Source organism: Empidonax traillii, unplaced genomic scaffold (assembly GCF_003031625.1).
Source record: "Empidonax traillii isolate 1590-97213 ecotype Southwest subspecies unplaced genomic scaffold, ASM303162v1 scaffold242:size1152717, whole genome shotgun sequence".
NCBI lineage: Eukaryota > Metazoa > Chordata > Aves > Passeriformes > Tyrannidae > Empidonax > Empidonax traillii.
The window spans coordinates 1,004,960-1,026,687 of NW_020955435.1; the positions used below are offsets into that span (position 1 = coordinate 1,004,960).

Sequence of the window (21,728 nt, forward strand, 5' to 3'; positions counted from 1 at the left end):
TATATTCATGATAGTTAAGCTAAAATCCTTGAAAACAGAAGAGGAAGTTAACGCAGAGAATTGTGTGGTTGGATGGCTGTGAAGGAGCTTTTAGTGATTTAAGCTGTATCATTATTTCAAAAATGCTCCTACACAGTCAGCAGCTTTGATCCAGAACCCGTACAGTTGTAAGAACAACAAAATACTTATGGATTTATCCCAGCCCCAAGCAGAAATCCATACTCATTAGTGCAGTCGATGCAAAGTCTCATCAGGGCTCTGGGCATAGACTGGAGTGGGTGATTTACCAGCTGTGGAGCTGCTGAGAGGCTTCACATTCACACTGATTGGGTCAAATCAATCTCAGTCCACTTCAGCTCTCAGCAATTTGCCATCACTCCAAGTGTTTTTTTTCCACGTACCTGGACTGATTGTGAATAAAAGGGTTTGCTCCACCATTGCCACCAGCCATGAAACCAACACCAGCAAAGCCGTGAATATCAAACCGGTTGCCGTTGAAAATTCGGTAACTTCATTAACATGACACAAAAGCATTGACCATCCACTCCCCCCGCTTTTCTAAGAGCTCTGGGCAAGTGCTTGGCTCGGGTTTATTGTTTTTTTGCCCGATCAGGTGATTAACTGCCCTTCGGGTAGTTCTTACAGTAAAAGGGCTGCTGCCTTAGGACACTCGATAGAATACTGTAGCTGGTGCTAAAACATCCTCATTGACTCTCTGGATACTTTCTGTCCTCCAGACTGAGCGAAACTTTCCCCTGTTATTCCATTACAGCTTCCTCCTATCAACCAGAAAACAGACCAGAAAATTCTTAATTTAAAATTCTGCACTTCTGAAATTGTGAACAAAGCCAATCCTCTCTCTCTCCTGTGGTGTCCCAAGACAGAGAGACAGAATCTGATTTAATGAATCCTTAAAGAAAGGGCAGGGACTTGATGAAACAAATTGGGGGAACAGAGAAAAAGCCAAAAGCCAGGCCAAATAATACCAACAAGGAAAAGGAAAACAGAAATCCAGTGGTGCATAATGTGTCTATGGACTCCTCACAGAATAACCAGTGTGGCACCAAAAACCTCCCACTGGTGTTTGGGACTTCTTTGGGGTCTTTTTCAACCCAAACCATTCCATGACTCTATTCACCCACAATCTCTGTTGTCTAACAAAGAAGATTACAGGTGTGTGTGACACAGATAAAAGTTCAATGTCGAGCAGTCCCTGAGCAGGTACACAACTCTATCACACATTAATTCCCAGTCCAGGAACAATGTGTTCCTGAGGTCTGTAAAATCTTTAATAAAACTCTCCTTCCTCCTCAGAAACTTGATCCTTATTGACTTAGACTCTGATCACCTTCCTATAGCTCACACCAGCTAATTTATATAGAAATCTTTGGAGAATTAAATTCTCTGCCAAAACGAACAGTTAAGTCATAATTCCATAATGAGGACTCGGGATCACTGCATGGCACAAACGAGGGCAGGCTGGATACCCTGGGCAGATAAGGACACTCTGAGTACCCTGATGTGGGTGAATGCCAACTTCTGCTGTCTGAGACCAGACCTTGTGCTGCACTGACACAGCAGCTCTCCTGGAGCTGGACCAGCATCCCTGGCATGGTCTTGCACTCCATGAGAGCTTCCCAGGTACCTGAGTCTGTCCAAAACTCAGCCATCTGCCTAAACTGAACATACAGCCTGCAGCTTAAATGCCTCCTGTGCTGCATCAGCTCCCTGCACGTCGAACCTCAGCTGCAAAGCAGATTTCCCACCCCCTGCAAACACATCATTAATTACCCACACGACCCAATTGTTACTTTGTGCCAAAAAAGAGAACTTCAGACTGGCACTGTGCAGCCTATTTGAAACACGGGAGAGAGGGGAAATAACTGACACAAAAAAACATGTGAGAACGTTGTTGTTTTTTTCCTGACTTGCACGATGAGAGGTGGCAGGGCTGTGCAGATCACAACTGCAGCCACCCCTGCTTCAGTGATTCCCTCAGACGACATCCTGGAGTAAATCCCTGCCCTCTGGCCTTCACCTCAAAGAATGTGGGATGTTTTGTGCCACCTAAGCAGACTTTCCTCTGCTAAGGGCCTGTTGAGCTTGTGACAGAAACGACATTTTTAACCAAATTTTGCCAGATTGCCACATTGGCAATTTATTATCCCAGGGCATCAATTGTCCTTCGTGTTATGTTGTTTATTTGGACTTAATGTCAGCATCCACAGCTTCTGGAAACTGTCCCTGACAGTTATTTTTTCTTAATTTTGGTTTTCTGAGTTTCGTTTTCCTGGTTGACTTTCATGATTTCAGGCTTGAAATGTGGGCTGGTAGAGGCCAATCTGTGGTGTGGGACAACTAATAAAAATCTTGCTGATCTTTAGTAAATTAAGTGCAAATCTAAGCCTTCCATCAAAAACTGCACTAAAAGCTGAGCAAAACATAAGGTTTCTTCGGACACTGCTCCTGCCATCGTGGTGGTGGTTTCTGGGCTCTTACCTCACCCCCATTTTTCATACTTTTTTATTTTGAGTCTAATACTTCTAACACTACTTCAATAACAACTCATAAAAACACCTTGAGGTAAAACTCTTATTTTTCCACTCACCTGCAAACAAAGCTGCAAGACACCATGCAAAAGTTAACCTTTGACAGGTATTTTGACAAAGAATAAACAGTTGCTGAATCATCCTTTTCTTACTCATTTCCAACAAAACCAAACCTTTTCTTTTAAAAGAATTATTTATTTTGTGACAGCTTTGTGATATCTGCAAATAATATTGGAGGCCAGCTTTGGTACCCTCTCTCCTCTTCCCTCAGGTGTTAAACGTGCACACCTCAACCTTTCACTTTCTCCCACTCACTTCTCTACTAAACAGAGGGGTTTTCCCTGGAAAAGCCTTGTAGCTGGTGTTAAAAGTGGACCCATTTTGCTCTCTGGGGTTGTTCTGGTGAAAAGCATTTCTCGGTGCAGTGTTGATTCCAACAGGGAATATTTCAAACCTCTCACAGCAAACAATCACTAACTACTCCTGGAGAAAACAGCTCCACTCTGACAACTTGCAAAGAGAATCTAAATTCTTAAAAAATTAATTGTTCACACTAAAAGTGTTGATAGAAATACTTAGGCTTGGAACAAGCTGCAGGTGTCTTTCCATGGATTCATCCTCTCAGCAAGGAATGACTTCAATCTCTTTGCCTTTCCTGTATCCATATAAATGGCAGCAAGGCCAGTCTCCCCCCTCCACAGCACTACAACGTGGTCATACTTTATTTACTTTATACAAACCAGTGTAGGTGGTTTGACACATAAAGGGATGAGTGAAGGAAATTGATTATCCATCTTTTAGAAAGCCCCCTGTTTGGATGACTTACCTGCCTGTAGAAAGAACTGACAGGTAATAAGATGCTGACCTGCTGTGGAGCTTCACACCAGTGAGGCATCATCTTCCAGCTCCACCTCAGGAGTTGGGAAGACACAGGAAATCAGTTCAAAAGCAGAGAACTTGGACTCACAGAATTCCATGTCAGCAAGAAACTGTTATCTTTTACAAGATGATACCTAGAGATTTCAGGGAGAAAGGTTCAAGGCAAGTAAAACAGACTTTCAACATTTTATTGAACAGCAGAAAATGCAGCTTTTGTTCATCACACCGCCGGATGTGATGCCAATTTGTACACGTGTAAATAAACTCCTGCATGTTTTCAACATGGTAGCTGCTGTTCTGAAAATCACTCAGGCAGGTGGTGTCACAGCCATGGCATCACCCAGGAAGGGCTGAGGATACAGGGAAGGTGCTGGGAGCAGCAGAGGGATCTGGGGGCTGGAACCCCAGATACAGCCACGCAGTAAATCGCCAGTGGCTGTTTTGTGCTGAGCCATCTGTTGCCTTGACGACACTGCCAGGGGGTGCAGAAACAGCTGGAGTGTGTCTGTGCAAGCTACAGAAAACCAGGACTCCCCTGCAATTTGGGAAGGGCAGGATCTGCCCCACGTCACACACAGAGCATTGCAGTTGGCCTTTCAGCCCAGCTCACTTCCCAGGAACAAGGTTTGTCCCCAGGGAACACAATTTCTTTCGACCTGGACAACCAGAGGCTCAACCAGTGTCCTTCTGTCCCACATCCCAGTGGACACATCCTGAGATTTTCTTCAAATGTTATTCCTGTCTCTGTATCCCAAGAATCAGAGCCCATGAGTGCTGTTCACATTCTCCATCAGCCATCAGTGCCTTTCTTTGGAGTAGATGGTGCTCTAAAACAGAATATATGTCTGTATATATATATTTTCAGCTGAGCAGTGGCCTTGTGACACAATTGATCACAGATCTGTAGATGAAGGTTTGAAATGGTGCTCCACAGACTGCTTTCCATCTTCCATAACTCTGGAAATGCGCTGCAAAGGAACAGAAGCAGCTTGTCATAAGTTTAAGTGACTCTGTATTGATTCAGTAATACACATAATAATTACCAGCTTGTGGCTTGAAGTTGTAGCTTATTAAAAAAAAAAGAAAAAAAAAAAAGGGGACATCGACCAAATCCTGGATGGTTTAAATTATTTTCCTTATTCTGCAAAGCCTTAAACCCATATTTAAACGTGTCCACACGATTCCAAGCATGCTATGAAGCACTTCATAAATGGATTTTTAGCTTTAGTTAGTTCTTTTTCCAGCATGCAAGAAAGGACATTCTGTCCTCCTTATTTTATATGCTGTTTAGGTTTAAAAGTGAGTGGATGAGATCATGCTGCAAAGCTGTAACTCCTGAGTCTGAAAAGAGCAAGTGATAAATTATATGTAAGTGAAATACTATAGACTTCAAATTAATGGGTTATTCTTGTTCCTACCAGAAAAATATGATTATGAACACATTTAAATGCAGGTTTTCCCAAATATTGCTCTATGGTCCCTGAAGGCACTACCATTTTTTTTTTTCTTTTTTTAAAAAGACTGCAGAAAGTAATAGATGCAAATGAAACCTATTCCCTAGAGAAAAAAAAAAAAATTAGAAAATCGTTTGCTTTGAAAGATCAGCAGAGTTGATGTGTAAAATATTACAAGTGTCCCAGAAAATGAAATTAAATGGAAGCTGTATGAGGAGGGACGAGGACAGTTCAGCCTGGAGAAGAGGAGGCTGAGGGGAGACCTCACTGGGGTCTTAAACATTCTTATAGGGGGAAGAGGAGGGGTAGGCACTGATCTCTTCTCTGTGTTACAGAACCCAAGGGAATGGCTGGAGCTGTGCCAGGGCAGGGTCAGGTTGGATCTCAGGAAAAGGTTCTTCCCCAGAGGGTGGTTGGCACTGAACAGGCTCCCCAGGGCAGTAGGCACAGCCCCAAGGCTGCCAGAGCTCCAGGAGGGTTTGGACAACACTCTCAGGGACAGGGTGGGATTGTTGGGATGTCCTGGGCAGGGCCAGGGGTCGGACTGGATGATCCTCGTGGCTCCCTTCTTACTCAGGATATTCTGCGATTCTGTGATATGTCACCCTCCCAGTATCTAAAAAAATAGGAAAACTTTCCAATTCTTAATAGCTGCACTGAATATACTTTTTTTTCCCTTTTTTTTTTTTTTTTTTTTCTTTTTCCTTTTGGCTGTCCAGCACAACGTTAAATTCAATAGTTTAAATTTTGTGACTTTTCCACAAAAAACAGAGAAAGGTTTCCGCCTTTATAGGAAGGCAGCCTGTCCTAAGCAACCCCGGGGACTCCGGTGTGAGCCAGTTCCTACTTTCAAATAAGCATCTCTGACCTCAGGAACCAGCTCAGGGGAGCACTTCTGTGCTGTGCTGAGCTCCCTGTGGTCCCAGCGCCCCGTGCCCGGCGCCGTCACAGGCCATCGGGAATCCCACTGGGAATCCCACCAGGAATCTCATCTGGAATCCCATCTGGAATCCCACCTGGAATCCCACCAGGAATCCCATCGGGAATCCCACCGGGAATCGCCGCTTCCCGCCTGTGCCGGCACCGTGGGGATCGCGGGCCACGTGCGCCCTCTCGTGGTGCAGAGCGGAACTGCACATGGATGGACATCCCTGCATCCCTAAATCCCTGCATCCCCAAATCTCTGCATCCCTAAATCCCTGCATCCCCAAATCTCTGCATCCCTAAATCCCTGCATCCCCAAATCCCTGCATCCCCAAATCCCTGCATCCCTAAATCCCTGCATCCCCAAATCTCTGCATCCCTAAACCCCTGCATCCCCAAATCCCTGCATCCCTAAATCCCTGCATCCCCAAATCCCTGCATCCCCAAATCCCTGCATCCCCAAATCCCTGCATCCCCAAATCTCTGCATCCCTAAATCCCTGCATCCCCAAATCTCTGCATCCCCAAATCCCTCCATCCCTACCCCTGAAAGCTCTGCCACAGCCACTTTGCCTCCCACATCGAGCTTCCACCCCACTCTCTGACCACAGCAATAAAAACAAAGAAGCCAAGTTTGACTCACGATCCTACATCACCTCAGAAATACTCCATTTTCATAGCAAAGAATTTTTGAACTTTTTTGGTGTTGATGTTGTTTTTCCTTAAAGGCACAGGACCTACCATTGTTTTAAATAACTGGTTCACTTTCTTCTTTTTGAAGGTTTTCTTGTCGGCCTCTGAGGTGGAAGGGAACACTGGCTGGCTCAGCCTGTGTGAGGCAATTGTCCCATCGGGTGCCGCTGTGCTGACCGACAGAGTTAGTCCTTGGAACATAAACATGATGGGTGCACAAAACAGAACCAAACAAGAGGAGTCAAAGACAAAGCAGAACTCAAAATAATGCATTCAGTAGGAAAATAAAAAATAAAAAAAAAAAATTAAAAAAAAGAGGCATTTTTAATCAACGATATCCTTAGAATACAAAAATAAGTAATGGGGAAACACTGAACCTCATTAGATTGAAACTCAATAGTGGAAAAAAATACCCAAACCCAAATCTGGTCAAAGAATTAAAAATAGATAAATACATGACAATGAAGTGGGTCATGTTGTGTTGTGTTGAGCTAAACATCTGTTACAGACATCTGGAAAGAGAGGGGCAGGTGAAGTGCAGGCTATGGAAGAAGGGGGTAAAGGACACAGGGCCTGTTTTCTCTGCATCCTGGGCAAGAGATGAGCTCCACGTTCAGTCACACTGTCCCCTTCCCTCCCATCCCACCCTCCATCTGTCCAGCGGGCACTTATGTTGTTTCCCCTTCCTCCTGCTGTGAGGGAGCTTTATGGGATTCCTCTCCAACTCCAAAAGCAGAATTAAAAACCCTACAGTGGGACAACCTTTGGGGATGTTCATCTGCCAAAACAAAGCACTGAGTGTCTCCTCCTGTTCCACACCCACTGCCCTCAGCTGTGAGCCCTTGTTTGTGCACGTGAGACCTTGCAAGTCAGGGGATGTGAATAAACCTTTACTCTTTCCAGGCAGGAGGAACGTCCAAACTACACAAGGAAGGAAATTTCAGAGCTCCAGAAGCAACACTTGCAGAATTTTCACGTTGCATGGGCAGCACAGCCCATGCCTCACACACAGCACACACTTTCATTGCGCTCCTGGTCTCAGAGGCACGTGGGGGGAGCTGCCTGCCCTGCTTGGAGCAAACCCTGTATTGCCCTTTTCTCAGCTCCAGATAAAGAAGTGCAGAACTCTCACCCCAGACAAAGCAGCTTACCTGGGATCGTTGGCATAGATCGACTGACAGTGCTCATCTGCTTGAGCACAGATGTTTTCTGAGGTGCCACCACGTGTTCTGAGAGGTTGGTGTCACTCATGAACTCGTATTTCCTTGAGAGCTGTTTAATGAAAAAAAAAAAACAACAAACAACAACATTAATGATGAACTGAGAATTAGGTCCAGGTATAATATTAAGTACTAGCTAAAAACATGCAACAAGTTTGCAGATAATATTTCTCATTCTACATAGAAAAAGAATTTTTCTAAAAAAGCTACTGAAGTAATCTGGAACTGGAGGATGGTATTCCTAGCCTATTTTTGCCAGAATACCATCAGACAGCTCTGAGTGTGAGATCTGCAAAGACAAAGGAAGTTCTGAAAACATTTCTCCCCACTGCATTAACATTTCCAGCTTGGCTGCTGTGAGCAAAAGAGAATCCTGTAACTCAATATTCCATGAAATCCACATAGTTCAGTGTCTGTGTTATCTGACTGGATCAAAAGCCAAAGGTGTTGCTTGGGTTTGTATATCAATGTATTCTGGGTTTCTATATCAATATATTTTGGATTTGTATATCAATGCTTCTCAGAGCATGACTGTGCTTTACATCTCTCTTTTGCATGAGGACATTTAGTGTGAGACAACCACAATCTTCCAGAGGTTCCTGCTTGTTTCCCCAAAGAATTTTAGCTTTCTGCTCACTTCATTTCCCCTTTGATGATTCCTTCGAAAAATTTTTGATCAAACTTTTTATGCTCCCTCTGTTTAATTCAACAACCTTTTGAATTATTACCTGACTTTTAAATTTTGACAGGACTCGATCCACAACCCCTATGCAGTTATTTGTTTCTTTGAGTTATTTATTTTATACAATGCTTATTTGCTTATTAATTTTTATACGAAAAGAAAATTCTCCTGAGAATTAAGCTCTCTCTCTTCATATGTATATATATATATATATATATATACACACACAAATATATACATATATATATATATAAAGGCACAGTGTAAGTTATATAAGTCCTCCTAATGATCCAGCAGTGCCATAAAAGCACTGAGATGATGTATGAAGTGAGAGATGCCTCTGCTTCCAGACTCCAGGCTGGCACATTTAAGGAGCAGCGTTTGCAATCTTGCAGTTTCTGAACAGCTGCCTGTTCCACAACAAGGTACAAACTGTCCAGGGCTCATCACTTCCAAAATAGCCCTGACTGTGAGGGCTGCCCTGAGATGGCAGCACAGTCAATTGCCTCTCCACAGGAGAGCCAGTTTAACCCTCCCAGCACAGTTTTAAACTAACCAAGCCTCAGAATTTGAATTGGCAGCTTCAGAGCCGTGTTATCTGCTGCTATCAGCAAGCAGAGATGTTCTGATTCCCCCTCCTCCTCCCCTCCCCCTATTCGTTTCCTTGCAGGGCAGATCATCTCTGCCTCCTGCACGTTCCCCCAGCCAGCTGGAGTTCTGTGGGATATATTTTCCCTTTTCCTAAGCAAAGGACAAATGTCCTCTTTTTTTTTCTTTTTTTTTTTTTTAAAGGATTATAAAATATTACTCTAAATCAGTAACATACACATTTCATGTCAGACACAGAAAGATCAGGTGCCGTCTTCTCATCAGCAAACACCACACTGCTTCTTTTTGTTCTTTTTTTGGACTTTCTCATCTTGACTTCAGGATGAGGATTAATTTGTGGAGCGGTCTCCTCTGGTTCTGCTTTGCCTTGCTTTGGTAGCAATGCTTCCAGATCAAAGCTGCAGGAGCAAAAGAAGAAGAAAAAAAAAAAAAAAGCTCAAGTTGGGGAGTGATATTTTAAAAGCCACTGCTGCTCTGATGTCATTTCCCCATGAAATATAAATGCAGGTCATCCTTTCCTTCGGCTTTCTGTGCAGCCTGGCAAAAAGTCCAGGATGTGCTTCAGCTGGCAACTGTAGATACAAATAAGATGCCTTCAGGCAGCAAGACATCATCTTAAAACGCTGCAAAGAATGTAAAATATTAAAACTAGCTCAAATCCCTTTCTAAAGATTTGTGCATTAGCTAAAGAACTAAACTAGGCAGAGCTGGAGCTCACATGGCGAGTTGATGTGTGGTGATGATGGTGCTGAAAGCAAGACATGCTATTTTGGTTTGAGAAGAACCAAAGTGGAACAGAGTATTGCTATTTCTGCCATGTTTTGAATGCATCCTCCTATTCATGTCACCATTTTGGATAAGAATGCACATACTCAGTGATTAAAAACCAACTCCCTCCTCTCCTCCTCTAATTTTTAAAAGTTTAAAAATTAGGCTATTTCTTATTAAAAAAAACCCAAACAAACAACAAAACCACAAAAAACAACACATGAAATTGGTGCTGGTTATACTCCCTTCTCTGTGGATGTAATTAACCTTTTAAATGTGGGACTTATTTATAAAAAAACACTTCTACGTTAAGCTCACACACCACTGGGCTTGTAACAGGTGAACTGCCCAAAAAGGGAGATCAGATGTTTAAAAAAAAAAAAAAGAAAATCATAATCAAATGTCGCTCAACAAGATCAGCTTTATATGTACCTTGTTTGGGAAGAAGTTGTATATGCTCATAAAATAATTTATAAAGTGAACAAAGCTGTGGATGACAAAGCTGATCAATACCCCTATAACTGTTTCTCTCAGATTTGAAAGTCTCTGTTTCCCAGTGCTGCAGTCAAAGCATATTAGGCAGAGCATTTTACATTACTACAGGCTTTACTCAAAGGCCAAGTTTTTAAAGGTTGTTCTCCTTCCCTTCACATTTTACAGACAAAAAGATGGTAATCAAGTTTAAAGCTGTATAAAGGGAAACTTGCAATAAAACCCCAGATCCCTGTAAATTTTTGTAAGGTACCTTAATTTTTAAAATACTTGTTGTCTGAAGATGAAATGCCACTTTTATTTTTTTCCTTTCCTTCAGTGAGAGTTGAGTATATTTTGTGTATTAAGGTTGAAACAGTGCAGCTTTCAGCTTGGAACAACTGAGAGCTACAGTTGAATAATTCTAGCATAGTCTGAAAAGACTTCTGGTGGTCTTTCTCCTTTAATGCCTTTTTAAGAATTCTTTTAGTTTCATCCAATAAAACTTATAAGGCAGGACTGGGGAAAAAAAAATAGCATTGCAGTCATAACCAACCTTTCTGAAGCAAGTTTTTTGGGAGTGCTGCACTCTGAATTCATGGAAGCCAGTGAAATAATGGATAACTGACGGTAGGATCTCAGCATTGACCTCGGCCTTCCCACTCTCTTGTCATCAAAATCTGGCTGCAGGATGGAAAAGAGAAAGAAACACATGGTGTCAAACAGCTTTGTGTGAACCTCATTTCACCCCTCGGCTGCAGGTCTTGAAAATCCTACGTGTGTTTTAACACTTGGCACGGGAGAGATTATTTACTGCCATTAATTACTGTGATTGTGTCTTCTGCCTGGGTGCATTTTTACTCTTCAGGCCTCCCAAACTCAATGCACAGACGACATTCCCTGCAAAATTTCTATTTGAAATATTTGTGCTGGGTTTTGGTTTGTTGTTTGGGTTTTCTTTAAGTGCTGAAGGGAATATTGCTAATTGTGGATTATTGCAAGGATGGGGCACGAGAGTGAAAACGAAAATCAGACTGAGATAAATATAGAGAATTTTCATCATACAGGTGTATAACAAGCACATCATTTAGGTTAGAAACATGCTACTTCCCCCCCACCACCACCACCATAAGAGAAGAAATAAATCCTGTTATAAAATTATCAATGCTGAAAGCAGCAATACGAAATAAATTCCAAAGAAACCGGTGTTTAATCACAAAACCTGGGCAACATCCTCCCTGCTAGGCTGCACAAGCACAGATAGATTATTTTATTCAAGAATTGTCTGGAGGGGGGGTGGGGTTGTGCTCAGAAGTTATCCTTCAATTCTCAGATATTTCAGTTTGGTCTCAACTAATATTTATGGTATTATACCCATGACAGGTTTTGCTTCACAACACAGCTGGAAGTGGCTGGCACGGGGAGACATCAATTGCACATCAAAGCCCTAAACCACTAAGAAAAGTTACCAAGAGAACAGACACGAGAATTTGCTTTTACTTCCTTAATAAGGCTGAAAAGGCTTGCAATTTTAATACTCATAATAAAACACTCAAAACCTTCCAGAATGAGGAATATTTGACGTGCCCGGAGAATTGAATCAAATCTTGGGCTACAAAACTCAGCAAAAAAAACCCAAAAAACCAAAACCCTTATATTTATTTTTTTTTTTTTAGAATAAGATGGGTATTAAATAAAGAGAAATTGAGGTGGAGGTTAAAAGGAAAGCAGTACCAGCTCTCTGGTTCCATATTGTTTTTCCACTTTGACTTTCAGATGCTTGAAACATTCCTCCATCCGGTCATGGAAAGGACGAAGCTTGTCAGAAACTCTTCTTTCATGGATTTTAATTCCAGCCCCAAGGAAAGGTATCTTAAGAGAAAACAAAGAAAAACAAAAAGAATAGAAGTGAGACTATTAAAGTGGGTCCAACAACCTCCCTGGCTCCATTTAAAATACCTGCTAAGTCAGCTGCAAAACTTCTCCTGATTTGTCTGTTGAGCAACAGCTACAGGACAGGAAGGGCTCATGGAAAATGGGTTTGTTCAGCAAATCTCTGTAAAACGTTGGCTGCCTCACAGTGACTGTTTCCTCTCCTCTGTGTGTTTTGATGTTAATCTCATGTGGGATTAAACGCGCTGGAATTTTCTTTAAAAAATCATTCTCCTTTGTCAGAAGCAATGGCTTGCCTAGCAAAATAAAAAGTAAATAAACTTTCTAACCCCTTTTCCTTGGCTGCTATCAGTTTGGCTATAGTTATATCCTTTTAAAACCAACCCAAATCTCCTCTTCGAAGATAATGGCCAGCAGACTTTGACATGCTGTTTTATTAATAATAAGTGTGTTCTAAAAGCAAAACTTTGTGAAGTTTTGTTATCTTTCAGCCTTTGAAGATGATGATTTATGAGATGTGTGCAAAATACTTTTAGCCACCCTTCTGCCACTGACCTTTACTATTAGCTTTTAGTTATTTTGCCACAACATTTGGGCTTTCCTGTAAAATCCACTTGGATTTCATGGTTTCTTTTTGTGTTCTGATCCCACAAATACTATAAGCATTGTACACACTGGTCCATCCATTGACTTGATTGTATTTTATGGGAGTTCAATTTCCATATAACCTCTAAAAACACGGTATTAAAGCCCATCTATTACAGAGAGATCTGTTTGTCCCCTTTAGAGGGATTTACAGGGATAGATAGAAATGACCGCTTTTATTTCCTAATGGCAGCTGGTATTACAGTCAATCTATACCACTAATCCACTGAGTACCTCTGATGGTCAGAAAGCAGCAACACACAGAGCCTTGGGTGGGCAAGGAGCCAGCAGAAAGCTGTGAAGGTTGGCAACTTAAACTAACAACCAAGCTGAGAGGAACCACAATCAAACAGGAGGAAACTTCAAAAACCTTGAGAAAATAGTGCAAAACAAGTCCATTAAAGCTATTTGGAAGGTTCATTTTCAAGCTGAGAGAGGAATAAATGGTTAATTTTTGCTGTTTTTCATCTGTGAAGCAGAACCATAGAATCACTGAACAGTTTGGTGTTGGAAGTGTCCTCAAAAGGCCACCTAGTCCAACCCCCTGCAAGGAGCAAGGGACATCTTCAGCTGGATCAGGGAGCTTAGAAATATCTTGAGCCATTTATTTCTGATAGTAAAATTCCAGGTGAACCCTCACTGTTTGTTAACATCCCCCCAGGCCCATTCATTTACACAGCAAGCAGCTCTTTCTCATGGAAATCATCCACATTTCACAGGACTCAGCAGTTTGTGGTTTCTTAACAAACTACCTCTGGGCCAAAATGTAAACCTATTCTCTCACAGTCATTCCTTTTGCCATATATTGATAGCAATGAAATCTATTTTGCACTAGATAAGGGAAACAGAACTGATAATTACTGAGGTCATGTTTTTATCTGCTCCATTATCATAGCAAATGTAGGTCAATGAAAAGAGTCATTTTCCCTTGAATCTCAGCAAAAACCAGAGGTTTTTCTGTAACCACCTCCCATAGGTGCATTGAAGACAAAAGGGTTGGTTGTCTTATTATGTCTACACTATCTATAAAATCATAAATAGTAAACTCAAATAACCTTGGTGCTGCTATGTGGGCAAAATATCCAGTTCTCCTCTGGAGATGCAGCTTAAAAATATTTACTAATGGTCTTCCTTGCTATTTGTCACACAAAAGACTTGCAGCAGCAACCTTGGAGAGTCACTGAGCATGAAAATAATTCCTGGGAACAGTTAACACTCCATTAAGGTTTCTAATGCAAAAAAACCCTGTCACAAACAACAACAGATACTCAGTTGTAGAAAAGAGTTGTCTCCCAAGAGAGTTTCTGACATTTGCCAATGCTTGTTTTCCCAGCAATTCATGACACTGTTGTGACTTTTGGTCATGCTCTCCCTTTTGTCTCCAGGAATACAACCTGAGTTTGAAATCCTTATTTTATTGAATTTTAACCATAAATGCAAACGTGGCTTTTGATAAACCATTCCAAAGGATGTGTTCTACAAAGTACCTTTCTGGCCTAATGCTTTCCCAGAACCAGGCAGGAAGTTTGTAACAAGAATTTTCTCTTTCTTCTACCCCTCCCTGCTTTGGGAAACAGGGGAAAAAAATGAAAGTGAAAATGGATATAAATGCTGTGTTCTCCTGCTGGAAAGGAATGGAACAAAGGAATAGCTGATGAGGCCTCAGTGGCTGCTGTCAGGGAGAAGTTACCTGCCAAGCAATCAGGTCTTTGAGTCTATTCAGCTTTTCTTGATCCTCTGGATGGTCTCTGGCATATTCTTCTGTAAAGAAAGCCTTAGACAAAACAACAAAAAAAAGATAATTCAGTCCATCATTTTGACAGGTAAAGAAATGAGAGTCAATCATTGAGACCAACTGGTGATCATAATATTGGCCATCAAATAAGAGAGACACAGCCATGCTCTTCAGCCAGATGCTGCTGCTGATAATTCCTCACTCTGTCAGCTGGGAGCTGAGGTGCTCTTCTGTTAACATGTTTTCAGTCTTTATCCAACATTTCTGAGTTTGAGACTCTTATTATGAAACCCAATTACTGTTTCTTTTATTAAGCTTGCAGTGAAGCTAAAAAGGCACAGGGTTGGAGCATCATGGTTTGTATCAGCTAATACTGAGCTTCAGTTCCTCTGGTTTGCTTTCGAAGACAGAGGTGACCAGGAAATAAGGACAAGAGGATCTCTTGACTGATGGATTGACTAATTAATTGTGGCTTTCATATTCCCCATCCATACTGCACTGCCACTATAAACACAAGATGCAGGAGAATTATGAAATGAGGTATCTGAATATATTCCTTGCATCGACTTAGAAGCTCTTACCTTCTCATATTTAGCAAAGCCTCCCATAACAGCTGGATCTACAATTCCATTCAGAAGCATGGAAAGTGGATTGATGGGAAGGTTCTCATCGCTCTGGTACTGGTTAATCATCATCAGAATTTTTTCATTGGTCGTGGACATGGTCTCAATAGCATTCTCTAAAGGACTAATTACAGTCTGGAAAGAAACAAAAGGCTTCTAAGGTTCCTACAGAGATAAAAAGGTCCTTTGGGTTTTATAAAACTCCATGTATGTGAACACCAATTCAGCAAACCAACACGGACTTGCTCAGTTTTCTCAGACCCAGGATATTTTATTGATCCTGACAGCAGAAAGATAAAACATAAGTAACAACAGTTTTGTTTGTATAAGTAAAAATAGCCTTGTGTGATAATTTTGCTAAGAATTTAATCCATGAGGACTCAACAGACACGTGTTTTCTGGGCTCTGGGCATGTCAGTACATAGTGATACACACCAGTGTCGTGGACACCACCTCGAACCAGCGCAGAATTCCGGGCAGTTTGTAAGCCGTGACAAACGAGGTTCTCTCAATCCACATGGACTATGAAAAAAACACAGTGGGAGAAAATCACTCTTCAGGATTTCAACTTCAATCTTTCCTGCCTTCTGAGGTGCCAGAGTGAAATGGCTGTAGATGGAAAACACGTGCATATTTTTGCATAAAAAGACACTGTAACATTAATCTAGCGCAGCAATTGGCACCAATAATTCTTCTGATTTCAGATTATGTCATCTTCAGGCACAAAGCCTGCACAAAGCAGAGGAAAAAGAAAATTACCCTTGAATATTTTAGTGTCTATTGCTATTTTTGCCATTACAGATGGAATGACTGGGACTAAATGATCTGCTCCTGCCTCTACCCAGACTATCCTTCCTGAATGTTCAGAAGGTATTTCTGCAATTAAAAGCAGTAATAACCCAATTATTTCTACAAGTAAAAGCAGTAATAGCCCAATAACAACTTTGCCAGCATTCTGACTTTCTTAGTTCCTTTCATTTTCCTTTTCTGAACGAGACTGGCTGTTGGTATTTTAAAACTGTTTAGTTCATTTACTGCTCCTTATTTTACAGTATCAGCTCAGCTAAGATGTCAGTGCTGAGAAACACAACTAATGCAACAAAGGCATCTCTAAACATCCCAGTTTCCACCTGCATGTTGTCTGTTGCCATCAGCAATGAAAACATCAATGATGTAATTTTTGTAAAACCATTTCAAGGTATATCCATAAATAGTTTCAAAACTCTCTAGCTGGCAAAGGAAGCCAGGGTGCATCCAGAGTCTTGATGACACAGAGCAATTCTGGGGTGCCAGGGTAGAATTTGCATCTGAAACCTTAATTTAACAGTAGGTAAGAAGCCCCTTTATATGGCAAATTTGATGCTGCTAATCAGCACACACACAGCTGATGTTGTACATTTTGGAAAGATGTGGCTTTTCCCACCGGGATGACAAGAGCACAGCTTTAGCCATGAAGGTTGGGTGGCTTTTCAGAACAAACTGTAAGATATCAGATAGCTGTAAAATGAAAATATAGACACTTCCCACATTTTTATGCACGACACTGAAAAGTAATTTATGATGGTGTAGAATCCTCAGAATATTTGAACTATTCCTCAGCACTGCACCATTAGGCAGGGCAGGAAAAACGAGACAGGCAGTTCCTTGGGCTGTCAGGATCTCACACGACTGATGAAAGCAGACAGCACACACCTCATTGCCAAGCTGGCAGCTGATAAAAGTGTTGTAAACTAAAAGCAGTAAAGCAGCTGATATTTATTTACATGTCACCTCGTTTCATAATGAAAATCTGTACCAGAAAATGTTACTGCTTAACACAAACACCTTGAATGTGCTTAAGTACAGAAGGTTTATCTGCAATTGAAAAAGTGGTGTGTCATTAAGTGCTCAGGAGTTATGCTGAAATAAAGAGTTTTGTATTTGTTTTTATGAACCAGATCCTAAATTCAGGGTGTCTGTAATGTGTAATCTGGGCCTAAAGAAGGATCTAGGATCAAAATTCACAGTTACCAGAACTACATCCATCACCTTGTCATTAATTTACTTACAGCAAATTCATTTTCAGGGTCGACAGATCCTTTTCTGACTGGCCTTGAGTAGTGGAACCGCTGCACATTGTTGGACTTGTAAAAACTGAAAGGTTTAAAAAACACTTTTGTAAAATTCAGGACCTGGAAATTGATGGATTTTGTTATGGCAGTGAAATATTTCATTTTGAGTCAGTTGAATTTTTAATTAAAAGCAAATTTACTGCTCAGAAAAAAAGTACTTCACTGGAAACTCAGGAGGAAACTACTTTATCTATAAATCACGGTCAACACACAGTATTTTACAATTATTAGGCTTCAGCTTGTGACTGGGTGTATTTTCTAGGTAAAAACCCCTCCAGAAATTCCAGATTAATGTTCAAACCTACAGAAGAAGGAGTAGAAGAGATTTTTCCTTTGCTGAACTCGTGCTGGGGCACTGGCCCTGCTTGCTGGCTTATCATGGCACATATTTTGTTCAAGATAACTGACTGAACAGTGCAGATGTTTTCACCTGGGCTGGATCACAAGTGTTTTTTTCATCCACAGCACAACAAATCAGTTTAATCAGATCCCTGCTCACAACGCAGAACAACATTTATTCAATCACTTAAACAAATGAAGCCATTAAAACCAATTTTTTTGTGATATATAAGAACATGTACATTGTAGAGGGGGACACCAATGTAAAGAATGTCTTGAAAAGTCCTGTTATAATAAATTCTATTCAGTTACTGATTTTTTTCCATCATTGTGAGCACATTTTCACCAAACTTGTAGCCACTTGGTTTTTAACTGGCTAATTTGAAAGAAGAGGGACTGCAGAGTTTTGATTGACTATTTTGCTGTCCACAGAAAAATCTCTCCCTTTGGGTTTTAATTTTGAAGATGAATTAAACTGAAAGCCATTTTAAGTAAAAGCTAATTTTGCAGAGAAAAAAAAATAATCTCAGGAATCTCTTAGAATAAAAATGAACCACGTTTTGGAAGCCCAGAGAAGAAAACAAATAGAGAAGCCCCAAACAGCTGAGCTAAGCAAACCATGGTGTGTTGGTTCATAGGAACCCATGACTTGTGATCCAAACTGCTCAGATTATACTCATCAGTAAAGAAAGAAACTGGAAAATGCTGCCACACTGAGCCAGGTCATTCACACAGCTCCATCTGAAAGGACAGATATTTTGAAGCTCTTTGATAGAATAGATGCACCGCCATCAACTAATGTAACTAACAATTAAATGGCCAATAAAGTACCCTCGTAAAAGTAAATCTCCAGGAGCAGATGTAATCAGCAGTTTGGTTGAATTCTGCAGCTGAGACAAACCATTACAAAACCTCCCATCTGGGCAGAGATTCTGCTTGCTGTGGAGCATTTCACCACACAAAACTGCCACCAGTTCAAAGTGGGGCTGCCATGGCCATGAAATCCAGTCAAACAGGACCACATTCAGAATCCGCCTTTCAGTTACTGATCGAAAAATGAGTCAAGCTGAAATTGGGAACACAGTTTGTTGTGGGATTGTTTAGGTTGGTTTTTTTTTACGGGGGTGGGGATGTTTGTTTGTTTTTAAATCCTGTAGCACAAGACCTGTGCTTGTATCTCCTTTACTTAGGTGCATGTGAGGAGGGGATTCTTATTTTCCCACTCTGAGTCAGCTGTGACTCCAGCAAAGATTCTGCAGAGAGGGCTGCAGACAAAGGTGATAACTGGTTTGGATAGAGCTGCCAGCCAGTCTGTTCTCAGAATACTTTGGACAATTCACTTCCTTTATTCCTTTACAAAATCTTGACCGCAGTGCCAATGGAAACCATTTTGCCACCGTGCATTTTGCACTTGGCAAGACAAGCCATGACAAGGTTCTGTTGTACAAGAGCCTTCAACTCAAACACTCTCAGTGCCAGTGACCTCTAAGAGCCCTCTCTCCATCACTTGTACAAGTAGATGTGCTGAAAACTCATTGATTTCAACTCAAAGCACAGATTCCACCTCCCTGCCCTGGAGCCAGAAGTTGTTTCTTCAGTGGTAGGTGGGTAGATGTTCTTTCATGGAATTCCTTGGGAATATACCTAGGACAGACTGGACAGAGCCCTGAGCAACCTGGTCTAGCTGAAGATGTCCCTGCTCATTGCAGGGGAGTTGGACTAAATGGTCTCTAAAAGTCACTTCCCACAGAAATGATTCTATGAATACATAACTCAGCAAATTAAGGCAATAAAAGCTCTAAGATTCATTGGCAAAATAATGGCTGTCAGTTTAGGAATATGGGCTGACTTTCATTATACATCTATTACAGAAATCCACTTACTTTATAATTTGATCAGGTACTGCCTTATTTTTGAATCTGGGCTGCTCCTCCAGGACTGGCTGCACTGTAAAACACTGGATATCTGAAATTGTGGAAGTTAAGGGCATGTTATTAACCATCAGTTGAAATACTGCAGGCTGCAGGGGAAATAAAAATAATAATAATAATAGAAAAGACATTTCCTGATGAAAAATCTGCAGTGTTCAGGGTTTTGTTTGTGGAGTTTCCTTGGCCAAAAAAAGGAAAAATCTGTCAGTAGTAGCCAGTGAATATATATTAATATTAATTTTGAACTGCATATTTTTATTATTTACTGAGCTTGAATATCTGCAGCTGAATTTATCACACTGACTCATTCATTAAATTTTAAAGCCCAACCAAGTTACAAAAATAACATCAACAACATGTGATGTTAACAGTTTCACTGTTTAGCTCTAGGCTTGCATAAAGTCATGATGGTTAACATTTCATCTTTGAAACCTGTGATGGAACAGCCCTTTTACTTGAGATTTCCTTTTCCTAGGGAAGTGCAATTTTTTAAATCTGACTACTGTATTTGTAAGTAAATATACCTCATTCTTACATATTTCAGTATACTTGACTCATGCCTTCAGGGTAGGTTCTGTAGCTTTTTCTTAAGCGCAGAACCAGCTTGTATCTGCTGTTCGTTGCAATTAGAGGAGCAAATTCCGCCTCAAGGACTGAAACATGTGATCCCAAAGACAATCAATTAGTTAAGACACGAGACAGTCTTAGGAGAGCTTGGCTTTCAAGCTTAATGTACTATTTTAGACAAGCCTGTAATACTCCCACTTCAGTCCCAACAGTGTTGAAAGAAAGCAATATTCAATCTTCCCTTCCTGTTCCAGAAGGTTCCACCAAAATAGACGGAAAAGAACAGGTGAAGCATTACAACATGACCTTGGAAATTAATAGAGGAAAATTAACACTTGAGGACAAATGTCTGATACAAGGAGGTGATCTCATATCTGCTCAGTCAGTAATGATTTAAATTAGAAACAAAGAAGAGGATCAGAGCTCTTGTAAACAGGAATAATTTAGGGCATCCTAAAAGTTGGTTAACCAAGTTTACGAGTTAATTTTCCCAGGAAAATTTCCAAGAGTGACTTCAGGCCTATTTATATCGCCAGGAAATACAGGGAGTACCCAGCTGTGGTTCCAGTCAGGGCAATGTTCAAGGAACACATGAATTTCCTATCGAGGGACAACAGCTGGGAACGTGAGGTAAGGGAGAAGCTGCTGCTTTAAACTTGGCCGGTTCAAGTGTGTGTCACTGATTTTGCCATTTGAAGAAAATAGAAGGCAAACCATACATGAACTTCAGTGATTTTTCTTCCCTGAAAGGGTTGTCAAGTCCCAGCACAGGCTGCCCAGGGCAGTGGTTGAGTCACCATCCCTGGAGGGATTTAAAAGACTTGCAGACGTGGCACTTGGGGACATGGGTTAGTGGCAAACAAGGTTTATGGCTGGAGTCAATCTTTAGGGTTTTTTCCAACCTAAATGATTCTCTGATGAATGGAAGAGACAGACTCCTTAGAACTGTGAGGAAAAACAAGGGCTGACATCTTAGGAACGAGCCACAAAAGGCATGAAGGACGTGTAAGTAAAACAGCAAACAGAGTTGCCACATTAATACACTTCCATCCTTTTTAGGTAATTCTTGTTTCACACAGATAAAATTACGCTCAAAACAAGGTTTCTGCAACCCCCTTTTTCGTTCTGTTTTCAAGGATACATTGCCCAGGAGAGTTTTTCACATCCTCCCCGGGAGCTGCCGTGGTGTTCATCTCCTCTGCGCTGGGGAACTGGCTCATCAGCTGTGCCTGGAAATCCTCCCTCCTCTCATACTCCTTCCCACGATAGATGAACACTTTGTTCTGCAAGGCAGAAAGAGCTCATTTCTTGGGCTCTGGGATGCTGAGGCAGAAGTTAGAGATTCGTGGTTATCAGCACAAACACACAATGCTCTCCAGATTTTGGAATGGGTGTTGCTGTCTTCGGAATATGAATCAACCACCAAGCCAAACAGCACTTTGACCAGGTGCTGGAATGCAGCACTGACTCTCCAGAGACCCTGGTCTCAAAATTTTATTACTCAGAAAACACTGGTGTAATACTAACATATTTCACTATTTTTTCCAGTGTTTCCGAGGCAGCTTTGGCTTTTAAACCTGGGACAGCAGGGTCTCTTGTTGCCTTTCAAGTGTGAAGAAAGCTACCCTACTCATTG

General features: G+C 41.2%; 1 protein-coding gene across 1 annotated transcript in view; it reads right to left on the minus strand.

Moving 5' to 3' along the window:
* Positions 1-3,600: 3,600 nt before the first annotated feature.
* LOC114059793 (dedicator of cytokinesis protein 2-like) overlaps positions 3,601-21,728 on the minus strand; it is a 142,467-nt gene continuing 124,339 nt past the window's right edge. The window contains exons 29-40 of the mRNA XM_027888641.1: positions 21,234-21,375; positions 19,478-19,559; positions 17,193-17,277; positions 15,580-15,666; positions 15,103-15,279; positions 14,477-14,560; positions 11,983-12,120; positions 10,805-10,932; positions 9,227-9,407; positions 7,650-7,770; positions 6,547-6,689; positions 3,601-4,396 (exon numbers count right to left, since the gene is read on the minus strand). Coding sequence (XP_027744442.1) covers positions 4,322-4,396; positions 6,547-6,689; positions 7,650-7,770; positions 9,227-9,407; positions 10,805-10,932; positions 11,983-12,120; positions 14,477-14,560; positions 15,103-15,279; positions 15,580-15,666; positions 17,193-17,277; positions 19,478-19,559; positions 21,234-21,375 — 1,443 coding nt within the window. The 3' untranslated portion in view covers positions 3,601-4,321. The remainder of the gene's footprint in view (positions 4,397-6,546; positions 6,690-7,649; positions 7,771-9,226; positions 9,408-10,804; positions 10,933-11,982; positions 12,121-14,476; positions 14,561-15,102; positions 15,280-15,579; positions 15,667-17,192; positions 17,278-19,477; positions 19,560-21,233; positions 21,376-21,728) is intronic.